Raw genomic sequence first — 14,929 nt, 5'->3', positions numbered from 1 at the left:
GCCTTACTGTGTATTACTGGTATTGCTGTGCAACACAATAACTGTGATGAGGGCAGTGCGCCAACAGGGGGAGCTCCTTCAACTCCAGCATGCAAATCACAAACACATGTTCACATCTATATACAGAAAGCATTACACTTCCAATTTAAAGACTAAAACCTGAAGCTTAAAACAGACATATCACAGTAAATCTTGAGCATGCGAAGTAGGTCCATAAGCAGGAAATACCTCTGAGAAACTCATTTTAGTTCCCTTTATTTAGTGACAACACAGACACACTGTGTGTGCATATATATATATATATATATATATATATATACACACAAACGCTCACACAAACCTTGGCCTTGCCCTTAGGGACAAAGTAGATACCAGACGCACGGAGCAGAAAGTAACGCTTCTTCCAGGATTTTTTCCCGTCATCCTTCAGCCAGAGCACTCCTTCAATCTCAGGCACCGACACGGAGCCACCACAAAAACACTCCTGCATAAACACAAACAGAAATTCAACAGGAGGAAACAAGAAAAACATGAACATTTTGATATAATGAAGACATCTGACTGATTCCTATGAAGAAAATGATCTTGCAATAGTGTGCAAAAGTCAGAGACCACCATTCATTTATTTATAGTCAACTTCCTTTCAAAACAGCCGTTAAGCACAAGCTATTCATTTACCAGGAGACATTTATCAGGTGATTAGATAATCCATTTGCATAAGGAAGGGAAAGGCAGAGGAAAATAAGTGATTTGCAAAACCAGGGGGAAAAAAAGATTAAAAAATATAGAGAAAATAACAACCATGCAAAAAATTGCACCCATCTCATAAATCAGTGCTTAAAACTTTCATCTTTGAGAGGAGAAAATCAAGCTCTACTCTTGCTTCAGATCTGAATAAATCCACAGGTTTTTCTGTCCATCCTCTGTGAAGAGACAACTATTGCTATGGGTCTGAAAGGACATGTACCTGTCAAGAAGCCCTCACTGAGGGAAAAAAAACCCACCAAAAAGAAAATCTGCAAATCAAACCAAAATGCTGCTGGTGTTGTCACCACGATGGACCGAACACCCCAGAGTCCAGTCCTCAACATCACTGAATGTGTCTGGGATTATTTGGATTGTGAGAAGCAGGAAACACAACCAACATCTAAGACTGAACTTTAGAGATGTGGAAGAACATCTCTGCAGATTTCTTCCAAAAAAAACCAAAAACAAAACAAAAAAACAAACAAACAAAAGTCTCCTGGAAAGAATGGAAGCTGTAATTAAGGCAGGGGTGCACTAAATCCTGATAAAATGTATGGTATATTTAGTTGTTGAGGTTTCTGTGCATAATATTTTCATATTAATGTTTTGTTTTTTCTTAACACCGAAAAATGAATGTGTGCTGTATAAACTACTTGTACTTAAAATATAAAAGAGAAGATTACCTTATGCTTAAAGAGTAAGTTTACAAATACATGTAGGTGTAGCTGAATGCCCTACAGAAAACACCAATGTGCATGTGTGTGTGTGTAATATAAATGTGTGTGTGTGTGTGTGTGTGTGTGTGTATGACCTCCAGCAGCGCCTCTTTGTTTCTGTCTGCCATCTCAGAAGTCTCCTTCCTTCCTAAAAGGTAGTTCTGGAGACAGAAATTAAGAGAGATGTGATCAATTACATGGCGAATGTAATTGCGTGCATATTTTAGGGCTGCCCGGTTCATCATTTGTTAAACATTATCGCGGTCCCTTTACAATAATGATATCACAGAAAGCTACAACATGCAAATATGTTTTCTGACCCATCAGTGTTTTACTGTGGATGTCCTGATTAATCACAGCTCCAGATCAGTGTTCCTGTGGATGTTCTAATGAACCAAGGTATTCATGTGCTCTACAGAAGTAAATCATTTTGATCAAAAGAATGAATGCACACAGCTGTCCTTGGCACCTGAAGCCACATCTGAGAGACCCTGTGAAGTGAAGACAGACTATGTTGTAAATTCTCACCTGTGGGTTCTTAAAGAGTGCATACTTCTCAATGCGTTCAATAAACATGAGCTTATTCTGACTGTCTCTGGTCCAGTTCAGAAGATTCTCCACTAGATTCTCATGGTCCTCAAATATGCGCTCTGAAAGGGAGTGAAAGAGAGAGATACGACGGATTAACTCTTATTCACCAGGGTATATGGTGGTATTTTAATCAGAACTAACGTGAACAGACTGTAAAGCAAACTATTCAGTAACTGCATGAAATAAATGTAAAAGTTTATTTTATTTATTTTTGTAAAGGTTGCCTTGAAATTAACAGAACATACGTTTTATGATCAGACACATTGTTATATGCTTACAATTTACTGCTGAAAGCCAAAAATCTTAGACACTCTTTGTATTATTTTTATAAAAATCCTTTTTACAGAGTAGATCACTGAAGAGACAGTTACAGCTCTCATATAACACCCACTTTTTGAATGTAGTTTATGAAATATGAATGTTATGAAGAATATGACAAAGCACGTTTTGGAAAGACTGGTGGTCTCATGGAGTCGAAAAGGTTAATATTATGTGAAATCAACTGAAGAGAAAGGCTCAGAAGGAAAACCAGAGAAAACAGGTCTAATCTACAGGGTAAACAAAATGGTGTTTACCAAAAAGCTACGTCTCGTTTTTTAAAAACATTTCTTTATGCTACCTGAGGTACACTGATTGCTCCCTTTAATAACCTTAAAGTAATCCTGCAAAGCTGCTTTAAATAACATTATTTTACATTAACTAACATTAAAATTCTCATTTTTCCCTCTGTTATCATGCTTGAAATACTTTTTTTTTTGGGGGGGGGCGGTGGCGATGGAGGACAGCGACAACGTATAGAAGTCAACAAATGTATGTGACGTGATATGTGCGCACATGTGTGTGTGTGTATACACATATATATGTGTGTGTGTGTGTGTGTGTGTGTGTGTGTGTGTGCGTATGCATATGTACCCATCTGCAGTTCAGTTATAGTCTCCACCAGGGCCCAGTCTGGGCTGTATCCGCAGTGGGATTTATCCAGGAGACTGTCCAGCACCTGCCTCACACTCTGCCTCTCGTCCACCATCATCGTCTTTGAGCTTTCATCTGACATGTGCACGCGGATCACCAGCTGAGGAAAAAGAGGAAGAAACAATGAATCAGTGTGATCTCATAGTCCAATGACTAAAAATGATGTGTGTATTGAACACACACCTTCTGCATCTAATGCAATACTGAAACAGTTGTACCAGAGCAGGTTGTCTGATGTAATTTGACAGCGTTTGAGTGGTCCATTTGGAGAGGATGAATTATCTATAATTTACTCAAATTTCCAGACAGTAGTAGTCATGTGTCATGAATGTTGCCTGAATTGGCCTGTTATGAAGTATAAAACATACTTTATAAAATCTTACACTCTACAACTGTGACACTATTCAAACCCAGTGTAAAGGTAAAACCAGTAATGGGTTAGTAATGGGTTGATACTGTACAAAACTATTATTTAATGTCCTATTACATTATATGCCCTGCATCAAAGATTTTGAGTTTCAAAAATGATCTCTAGTCAGCTACGACAGCAAGAGAAAGGCTGGTCCAACATCCGCTTGGTTATTTTAAACTATTTTCAGCATTTTGTCTGCTCTAATTTTTCTTTTAGACAATCTTTAACTATTTATAAAGTCATGATGTGACCAAATTGTAACAACGTGTAATTGTATTCAGATAAATTAGTAATTAGTAATGTATTGGCAAGTGTACTCGAAAATGATCAGTGTCTCCTCATAAAGATGAAGTTTCATCCAAATCCAGTGTGGTTATCAGCTAAAACTGCCAGACAGCACAACATCCAACTTGAATACAAATGCCACAAATTCATGGTGTTCAAGTCTACAAGGTCTTTGTTGGCTTTAAAACATTGTCGATGCTGGTAAGTTTACTGGAGAAGAAAATATATAATTCTCTACAAATTTATGTTAATGTAAAAAAAAAAAAAAAAAAAAAATATTCAAAGTAATTTTGGAGCATTTCTGTTTGAGATAAAATGTTCATGCAAGAAATTATAGCAGGCATATTAAAAAAAAGGCTGTGTGGTTTTATAAGTGAAACTTATTAGTCCCACAACAGGGAAATTTCACCTCCGCATTTAACCCATCCGTGAAATGATACACCACATACACACCAGTGAGCACACACGCACTAGGGGGCAGTGAGCACACTTGCCCGGAGCGGTAGGCAGCCCTATCCATGGCGCCTGGAGAGCAGTTGGGGGTTTGGTGTCTTGTTCAAGGACACCTCATTCATGCACTGTCGGCGCTGGGGATCGAACTGGCAACCTTCCGGTCACAGGGCGAGTTCCCTGACTTCCAGCCCACAATTGCCCCAAAAATGTAGCTGTGCACTCCCTTCTCGAGCTCAATTGAGTGTGTCCAATCAGCCTACCCACATGTCTTTGGGACTGTGGGAGGAAACCGGAGATGCTATATAATTTATGTAACAATATATATATAATTATATAATAATAATAATAATAATAATAATAATAATAATAATAATAATAATAATATGGGTAAAATTTATATATACCTATGGTAAGAACACAGATGTAAGTAATAAAATTAAGTAGAATAATTCAAACTCATGCATTTAATATTGACCGACACCAAAAAAACAAACTGAATAGAGTACTGGCCATCTAAGAACTGTGATCTACATAAAAGACTTTATTGATATAAGGAACTAAGAACAAGCAGAAAACTTCAGGCCTATGCAAAAGCATCCCACATTTCACACCCTATTTTCTCTCCTCTGAGAGAAGAGCAGTGCTGAATAGGCAGAGTCATGCCAGGGGGCCGCACAGTAATATGGAGATGAGCAGTGTGTGGCACTTTTCCCAGACCAGCACACTGAGAATACACTCCATGCGTCTAATTCTCTCTCTCTCTAACACACACACACACACACACACACACACACACACACACACACACACACACACACACACACACACACACACACACAAATATATACATAACCCACATTCTGAACCATTGCTTCTGGCCTCATTCTGTTTGCTTAACAGTTTTAGACTATGAAATTAACTGGACGTAATTCTTCTCTTATTTTATTTTCTATCAAAGAGAACATTCTTATACAACTAAGCAGTGTCTGATCAAATCGAGAAAAGAACTCAGAAGCTACCTTTAACAAAAAAGGCTTTAAAATAGTCATTTACACTTATGTTTATTTCTTTATTCAAATTATACAGAGTTAAAAACATTTTTTGCTTCTCATGATACAATTAATCTCAAACATATTCAGTGATGTTGAGGTCAGGACTCTGGGGTGGTCAGTCCATTGTTCTGAGAACACCAGCAGCTTCTTTACTTGATTCACAATTAATCTTCTATTTGTTTTCACTTATTTTACTTCCTCTTCCTTCTGCAAGTGTATTATCATATGTCTAAACTCTTTAGAAATGTCTCCTAAAAATGAATAAACTGTATTTAATGGCTGTTTTGACTGGAAATAAAATGAATAAAGGACACAGCACACTCTCTCTATTACGATAGACTACTGCACAAGCTTTACAGTTATTTTTAAAAATCACACCAACCTAATGAAATGGTGGTGAAATTTTGTCCATAATACACTTATCTTTCACCGCCAAAAGCATCATAATCTAACTGAATCATTCGGCGGTCAGAGATTTCCACTGAATGATAAGAACCCATTTATGCACTCTAGGTTATTCATTATATTCACCAGGCTGATTAAGCGTGCTACAGGCCGTATAATTTTGGCCCTGCTCCTGCGCAGCACGATTACTCAAAAGCTGCCAGTTTCCACCAAATTCATAATAAAGCAACAGAGGCAGTCAGTCACTGCAATAGAGGCCCATTCACCACACTGAGCTTCATTGACTTCCTCAGCATGAAGAAGTGCCTGGTGACGTTTGTCAAAGCTGCTTCGTTCCAAATCAGTGGTGCAATGGAGAGACACGGACCTTTATACTGGCCTTAGTGGTGTTCTGAGATCAGCTCTGAAGGAACCAAAGACTGAACACTAAAATGCATCGCTTGTGTTGATTATGAACAAAATCTTGGTGGAGCATCTCTCCCAGTAAACCCTGAATAAACACACACACACACACACACACACACACACACACACACACACACACACACACACACACACACAGTGACCTATTTTCTGCCGAGCTCTCGCTCCTTGTCTGCCTCTGCAGTTGCACCATGCTGCGCAGAACTGAGGTAGCAGATACACTCAGCCTCAGGGAGAAAACACACCCACAGACAAACATGCGTACATATCAGCACTGTCTGGATTAAACATTGTATCTCTAACCTTGTTTTAATTTTATTACATAATATTTAATTTTATTACATAATACAAAAAAAAAACCAACAGCATAATTTTGTTTAAAAAGGTTGGCATTAATGGGCCAATAGCAACAGTCCAAAATCATTTATCGCTATATTAAAGTACATGAAAAATTAAGAATGCCTGGAAAGTTACTATGTTGGGGTGCAAGGTTTTGAAACAAAACTGAATGATGGCTTTAGCCTTGTTTTAACTTATTTTATTTTTTTTAACCTGATGCTCACACGGTATAGGTTAAACAAAGTATTTACAGTTCTTTTATTAGCCACTTTTGCAACATAATGTTTTTGTTCTTTAATGGGTCCAGCTGGTAGTTTAAATTCTTACATTACATTAGCTGCCTAATTATATAACTATGACTACAAGAATGCTATGACACTTGCATAATGCACTATGATATAGGTTTACTAGTAGCCTGTAAATCCACCTCATGAGTTTTGGTCACACAGGTTTTCAAATTTTCCCCAGGTACAAAATTGACAACTTGAACAACACATGCCAGTCCACAATAAAATGTACCATCAAAAGGCTGATTTAGCAGTATTATTACATTTCTATTGTTTTCTTCAGGTCATAACCCCGGGACATCAAAAAATGGCAACTCCACAGCAGAACTTAAAATCTTGAGCTTTGTTTTATTTAAATTTGAGTCACAAATGTTTCCAAGAGTCCTTGCATACTGCTGTATGAAGTCGTGTCCTATCACTGAATTTATTTCAATACAAAAGTCTCACAGCGGTCTTTTCTTGATGGTTGCACCAGATGATTTTTCATAAGATAAAAACTTGACAATTTTTGTTAATAAATCAAATCAAAACTACAAATGTTTTGCAGTTTTGCTCTGTAATGTAGGAAACGGAGGAAATATGGCAATATATAATTTCTTATAATTAGCAGTAAGTAATATCAAACCAGTTTTCAAAATCGCACTAATCACACCACATGATACTTTGACTCTTTAAATACTAAACGAAAAATGAACACACAAGAAAAACACATTAAAAACACATTAAAACAGGATTTTGCCGCACCCACCTTTTTGACCTGTGCTTCTTTAATTTTCTCCAGAGCCACACGAATTTTCTCAGCCTTTGCTTTGGCAGCCTGTTCTTCCTACAGACACAAGACAATATTAATACAAAACCATATACCAACACACATGCTGATACTAGAGCTGCATTAAACTTCATTTGTTAACTACTATAAAACTGTCCTTTGTAATACAGATACAGCAGAAAGCTGCAAAATGCAAATGAGCTCTCTAACAAATCTTGTTTCTTTCTTATACTGCTATGAGCATGTGGACCAATCACAGATTCATACTGTGGGTGATCGTATGTAGCGCGCAATCCAAAACAAAGGTCAAAATAACGCAGGCCCATCTTAAACCGTGTCACACTAAGGGTCTGCAGTCTGTTACATACTGCAAGGCATATTGCAATTTGTAGCAATATTACTGGAATGTGTGTTTTTTGCGCTATATTTTTCTACGTTGTGCAGCCATAGCAGACCAACACAACACACAATGAATTCACACCAACAGGAGCATGTTTTTTTTTTTTGGGATATTTCCTGCTCAAAAGTAGGTGCAATGTTCACTTTCTCTTTTTCACTCTCCTTGGCCAATCCAAGCACGTATAACGCACCCACAAACACCTACCTGGCCCCTCCAACATGCGGTCATCATATCCATCTTCTATCCTCACCAGCCTGTGTCTTTGTGTATGCTCAGCTGATTAGAAGCATCACCCGCGTTGAACTACTCAGAAATCTCTCAAACCCTTTGACCAATGGCTGCTTATTCATACAAAGGTCCGATATATGAAGACCACTCTACAAAAGCACCAAAACTGCCAACATGACTGGAAAAGTCACACAAAACCCAAAAGGTGCAAAATAAGCTGCTTTGCAAACCCTTATATCAAGAAACAATCTAGCTAGCAGTTCCATGGCTTCCATTAGAAGATCCGCACGGTCCAACGGTAAGAGACGTGAACGTCCTGAGCCAAGCCAACGCACTTATAAGACCTGATCGAAAAGGCAGGTGAAGGGAGATAACGACAAATTAAAGAAAAAAACAAAGACAAAAACAAAACAACCAAAAGAAAAAAAAAAAAAAAAAAAAAACCCAAAATGGAAAGAAGTCCGGTTTCTCCTGTTGCGTGCGCGTGTTGTGACCCATATGTAGGAGACAATCTCTGACACAACTGGAGACACGCCGAGGCGTCAGAACACACAACGCTAATCTACAGCTCTACAGTGGAGAAGTGGGAGGAGAGAGAGAGGGAGAGACTTCCCCTTCAGTACCACAAGGTCTCTTTCCCTCTCTCAGTCTTGCCTTTTGTTCTTCCATCTCTCTCTCTCTTCCACTCATTCATGTCTCAGTCTTATCTTTTTGCCCTTTCTTTTTTCTCTTTCTGTCTGTTGCTGTCTTTAACTCTCTCTCAACTCTTTGTTGTCTCTTACTTTCTTCCTCTTTCTTGGTCTCTCACTGTCTTTTATTCACAGTCAATTTCTGTATTGTCCTCTCTCTCCATTTGTCCCTCCTCTTTTCCTCTTTTTCTCTCATCTTTTACTTTCTCCTTTCTTTCTGGCTCTTGTTGTCTTTTACACTCACTCAATTTCATCTTCTCCCTCTCGCCATCTTTAACTTTCTCCTCTCTCTTGCTTTTATTCTTTCAATTTCTGTCTCTACTTTTCACTTTCTCTGTCTTTCTGTCTTTTACTTGCACCCTCTGCATCGTTCTGTATCCACTGCTGCATTTTTCATTTTCTCTCCTTCTACTCCCCCTTTCAATTCATTCTAGACTGTCTCTCTTTCCTTCTTTCTCCAAATCTCTGTCACGGTTTCAGTTTGTCCCTCGTTCTTCTTATTTCGAGTCTTTGCCCCTTCTCGCTCTCATACAGCTGTATGTTTCTGGCTCTGCACTCGATCTCAGGGCTTTAATCCTCCTCACAAACACAAGAAACCCCCTCTGCTTCTTCTCCACCAATCAGAACATGCTTCTGCACCATTCCAGCCAATAAGGGGGTCTAGTGTCCCTGACCTTCTTTCCAGAGGCCAATCACAGGGAGGTAACAGGCCAGACAGCTTCTCCAGCCTTTATCTCACTGTGGAGAGAAGAAACACACCCTCTGGAATACTGAAGTGATGAGAGGAATCTGGGTCTACTTTTACTGGTACACCTTAATTTCTTTTAATTATTTAGAAGTCCTCCATTCATTTGTCTCCCATTATCATTATCTTCTGCTGCCTCTACAGGGAGAGAAAAGATAGAGAGCGCAAAAGAGAGACCTAGAGAATATGACAGACAGATATAGAGCAAAGAGAAAGAGAGAGATATGAAGAAACCAAGAGACAGAATATAGAGAGGAGAGGGAATGAAGGAGCGATAGAGACAGAGAGATGCAAAAAGAGAAACATTTTCACACACTACACACACACACACACATTTATATTTGTATGAGGGAGAAATATATGGAGAAAGGGAGAGAGATTTCCTGCAAAAGAAAGAAAAACAACCATTCTGTCAGCTTACAGTCTAGGTCAAATGTTTCTGCATTGAGCATGTACATGATATATATCCATTTGCAGAGGAGAGAGCGAGAGACCGAGACAGAGCGGGAAAGAGAGATATTCCTAACAGGCTTTACAGAGCCTGCTATAAAAAGATTCAGATTCTCTTTGAAGTCTCTTCCCCTTCCTCTACCCCCCTTCTCTCTCTCTCTCTCTCCCTCTCTCTCTCTCTCTCTCTCTCATACTGTCTCTGTGTCTGCATGCGACAGTGTGCTCATAGAGAACAATTGGATGGAGCCAAATTCTGTGTCTTTTCTCCTCATTTGAACCATGTGTCTCAATCAAAATGGCGCTCAGACAAACTGCTAGCCAATATGTTGGTTCTAACTGCTTGTGACTTGAAAAACAGCTAATTTAAGCAAACAAAAAAAAAAACATTAAACGCCACTTAAAAGAACCTTTGCTTGGCATTTCTAGGTTCAAACTAGGTCTATTTAATTATAATACTGTGATAAACAGAGAATGCTTATACTGAAGTTTCGGGATAATGCCAGATGGCTCACACAAGCTAACTGTGACTCTAAAAGCAGAGGCCCAAATGAAGATATCGGGCTAATTAAAGATCCAGATTTTTCTCTGATCAATTCTCTTTGAGCCTGAAGTGTCGAACAGCATTTAGCCTCCGTTTTAATGGCTGCATATTCAATGCGTGCATTCTGAAATATGCATGCGCCACTATAATCTCTGGAAAGCAGAGACTAACACAAACCAGTCGACTACTGGGAATTCACCATGTAGCATAACACTCACTCAGCAGTTAGCATTCTACCTGCAAGCTTACATACATTAAGACAGCAATTAAAACATAACAGTTTTACTAGGTATACTAACGTGGCTGGCAATAAAGGAGAGCTGTATAATGCACCTGGTGAGTATTTGTTTCTTGAACCAGTCGTAAGGCCGAGTAGAATGCCATCAAAACGCTTCGAAATTGAATCTTTCAAGGTGAAAGAAGGTGGCGAATTCACCAGTTTGCTATTCCTTTTACCCACAACTCTCTGCTGCAGATTTAACAAGCATTTGTGTAGGCAAAGCAATGAGGGAATTATACTATAATTACATACTCATGCATAATAATAGTGGCTCACTTGCATACATTAACCCAGAATAAATGATTCTAAAGCCAGTGTGTGAGTTTGCTAACATTCAAATGTAACCACATATTGTTACATTTGAAGGTAAACTCCACTGAAAAGTAATGAATAATGAAGGTAAATATATTCATCCAGAGTGATTTGTTTAAAATGTTATGCTCTAGAGAAGCTTTCCAAAGCAGAATCATTCACTGGTTGATGGGAACCAGATGTCTGAGGCACCTAATGCCTCTAAAAGCTACTTGGCAGAAAGTTATTAAATGAAATGGTTACAAATACGGTCCCTGAAGGATGAGAAATCATTTAGCAATAGTTTTGAAATGTTTTACATAAAATATATTTTATAAACCATTAATGGCTGAGGTGTGCACATGCAGGGCACTGTAACTCATAATGGTACTGAAGGAAAACAATTATTACATTCTCAGAACTACTGCCTCGTATTTTTTCAGATTTCCTACCATTTTAACGTGATCAGCATTACACATAAAACTCTCAAGACACATGTACACAAATCATTTTAGAAATAATTATAGTTGCTGTATTTGTGTTGTAGACAGTGATCCCTGGTTCCTGTCACCACTACTGTAAAGACAATCCAAGCTGCCAAGTTTCAGTGAACTATTCCACATCAAACTAGTCTAAATATCATACTTTACATGTAAACCACTCAACAAATAACATAAAAAATATATAAGAATATTACAGACAGAAAGAAAGAAAGACAGAAAGAAAGACAGAAAGAAAGAAAATTTGTCTAAATCTGTCCAAAACAACTTTGCACTATTCTGAACAGGCTTAAGCCAAATTAATGATGAAATTTTGTGGCAAATCAAAAGATCGAAATCTCTCTGTAGAGAAACTACAGCTGTTTGCTACTGTCAGAACTGTCAAAGACTAGCTTTAAATCAAAAAGGAATAAAACTAAACCATATATAATAAACAAACAAACAAACAAGCAAATTAGAAACAGAAAAAGAGAAAGTCCTTCCTAAGTTTCAGGAGGACTATTTGCTTGCAAGTGCGAGAGAAAAAGACATGATTCATACTAGTAAGAGGGTTAGAAGGAGCCCATTATTGAGGTCCTTGTGCTCAGAGACAATCATAATGAGTCACCTCCAAAACAATCCAAAAGAATAACATGCGCATGTGTTTGCCTATGTACACACAAATTTATGCACCTCAAGCTCCAACAACCAAAGCCAACACCAAAGTGTCCTATAAACCCCAAAACATACACTCCATATACAAGCGGTAGCCTATAATAAGCTAGATCTGCAATTATGTTACATATTTGGAATAAGCAGCCATCAGTCAAAGGGATATGAGAACAGGGAGAAGCTTCACTGTATCCAGTGCCCAGCACATGACAACATTCCTCTTAAAATGAAGCCACGTAATAATATATTATTGGTATATGAGTACAGCTTTAAGTAACAGTGAGGTTATAAAATAAAAAAATATATAAAATAATAATAATATCCACATTTTTGATGCTAATGTTGCTATCAAACTTTCTTCTGTAAACACATCTTCAAAATGTGATACTTCAAAAATCATACTGTGCTCGCAACCACATTGAGACCTCTGCTCGATCTTTATGAAGATGAAGACCTGGATGTGGTTTGAGCAGGTTGAGAGAAGTTTTGGGGATGTATAAAAAGTTTTGGGGGACTATTAACTGCTAGTATTTGTTAGCTACATTAGCATAGTACCTCCAACACTAAAGAAGCCAAATTTGGATGTCAAACATGTCTGGGTTGACTCTAGATATTGTTGTCAGTCATTCCTTTAAATAATAACTTTGCCCTGACTTCTCCAATAGTCCAATACATTTGGAGGGCGTTGTACTCTACAGTACAAGCTTGAAAGTCGTCTCCTGTTGGTGTGAAACAGATCACCCATGTACTCCACTTTCTAAAGCTATTTAACATGACAACGCTGTTCTAGTACACTCTTAAAAAAAACACAGTCCTTCAGTAAAGAAAATGATTCAATATAGAACCATGAACACTCAAAGTAACCTCTGCATGAAATGGATTCCCCAAAATACTGTGACTGTATGTTCAAAGTGATCATCATTCAACCATTCTGCAATTATCTTTGTAATTCAACACTTTTAGGAAGCTGATTGGTCAGTTTGTCAGTCTAAGTAGAAATTTCCTTCTTATACTGAGCTAGGATTAGCTATGCTGACCCAGTGGTGTAGGCAAGTTTAAAGTAGTGGACGCACTTGTTGACAAGATGACAGCTGGGAAGATGTGCCTAGCTGGCACAAACAAAACAGACGAGACTACACAATATTTTTGTCTTTCACAACGGTCACTATGTCAGATTAGGCAAACAAGCTCATAGGTTGCCATTGAGAAATGTCGAGAAAACGTCAATCAGAATTATATGAACATTTTGAATGTGTGATGCTTATGACAGCCAAATAATTATGTACACATATCAGGCAATTTCGTGATAATTACCTACAGGCCTTTTTTGCCCAACGTAACAAAACTTCAGGTTTTATATTCAATTCGCCCGCTAGCTTGACAAGGAGTGAGGGAGAATAAAGGTAATTTATTACTTATTTTGTGTCATAATTTTTTACAGTGGCTGCCAAAAATATGAATCTCATGCATCATTGTGCATTTTAAGTGAATATATGTTAATTCAAGTGCTTTCCTACTGGATATTTGACCTATACTTACATGTCATATAGACTACACCACTGGTAAATAACTAACCACAGAAACAGCAGAACTGGGCCTGTATTCAGGAAGGTTCTCAGAGTAGGCATGCTGATCTAGGATGACATTACTGGTAATAAATAATATGATGGGAACAGATATATTTCCATCACATTACATATGATCAGTAATATGCTAAATCAGCACGTCTACTCTGAGAACCTTCATAAATATAGGCTCTGATCTCAGATCAGGATTAAAAAGGAGACTTCCATTACTATCGTCTCCATGTACCTGTGAAAAAAGAAAGAGGGAGGGGGTTTCAAGCAAGTGGGCGTGGCGGATGCAGAAAAGTTACAGGTAGAGGAGCTATGCAAATCAATAGATGAATCTAGAACAGAGGCTGAGGATCATGGTCATACAAGGAAAGAAGAATGGGGTTAGGCGAAAATGAGAGCATGAACCAATCGCATGCAGAGAGAAGGAAAGGTGAAGGAGGGGGCCAGCAAAAGTGGGAGGCGTCACCTTGGTCAGCAGGTGAGAGGGCTTTCCTGCAATGCTTTTGAGAATCAGGGAGGTTTCCCTGTCCAGGTACGAGTGCTTTACAACAGCAAGGAAAAGACAAACAAGATCAAGATCAGTCAGTGCAAAAATGACCATTATCCATGATCTCATCAATCTAGGAAATGTGCAGGTGATTTGTTTATAAAACAAAGTGTGAAAGCGAGGCGCATATTGATCGTAGTGTATTAACTGAATGGTGAAAGGGATGATTAGCTTTACAATCATATTAGGAAATAAAGAAAGAGAGATCAAACAGATTCAAATATATAAATTAATACAAGTACATAAAAAAGGAAAAATACATAAACATAAAATAATGGAAAGATTTTAACTTTGAGAGCTATAATGCAAGACACTACCAGAATGTTAGATATCCAGAAAAGTATAAACCTATTTTTTTTTGGTTTTGTTTTTCAAATTTATGCAATATATAGTGCTGTAAAAAAGTCAGAGACCACCCTTTTATGTATGTAATTTCCAGTCAAAACAGCCAGTAAATGCAAGTTATTCATCCGTCACAGCAGGAAACATTTTCAGAAATAAAGCCTCCAAAACTAAGTGAAATAAAATCAATCAATATTTAATTTGTCCGTTTTCTGCTTTTGTGGACCTATTGTTACT

General features: G+C 38.0%; 1 protein-coding gene across 5 annotated transcripts in view; it reads right to left on the bottom strand.

Moving 5' to 3' along the window:
- raph1b (Ras association (RalGDS/AF-6) and pleckstrin homology domains 1b) overlaps positions 1-14,929 on the bottom strand; it is an 81,210-nt gene that overhangs the window by 8,701 nt on the left and 57,580 nt on the right. For 2 of the 5 annotated variants that reach the window (XM_017712159.2, XM_017712160.2), the window contains 6 exons: positions 14,270-14,344; positions 7,431-7,508; positions 2,967-3,126; positions 1,992-2,113; positions 1,559-1,624; positions 341-484 (listed from right to left, as the gene is read on the bottom strand). In XM_017712159.2, the coding sequence (XP_017567648.1) occupies positions 341-484; positions 1,559-1,624; positions 1,992-2,113; positions 2,967-3,126; positions 7,431-7,508; positions 14,270-14,344 (645 nt within the window). Of the gene's footprint in view, positions 1-340; positions 485-1,558; positions 1,625-1,991; positions 2,114-2,966; positions 3,127-7,430; positions 7,509-8,055; positions 9,543-14,269; positions 14,345-14,929 lie in introns of those variants that run through there. The other 3 variants (XM_037543231.1, XM_017712161.2, XM_037543232.1) reach the window with 2 other exon arrangements.

The sequence above is a fragment of the Pygocentrus nattereri genome, chromosome 12, assembly GCF_015220715.1.
Source record: "Pygocentrus nattereri isolate fPygNat1 chromosome 12, fPygNat1.pri, whole genome shotgun sequence".
Lineage (NCBI taxonomy): Eukaryota > Metazoa > Chordata > Actinopteri > Characiformes > Serrasalmidae > Pygocentrus > Pygocentrus nattereri.
Note: the sequence above shows the minus strand (reverse complement) of the source record. Positions and strands in the feature narration are given on the sequence as shown.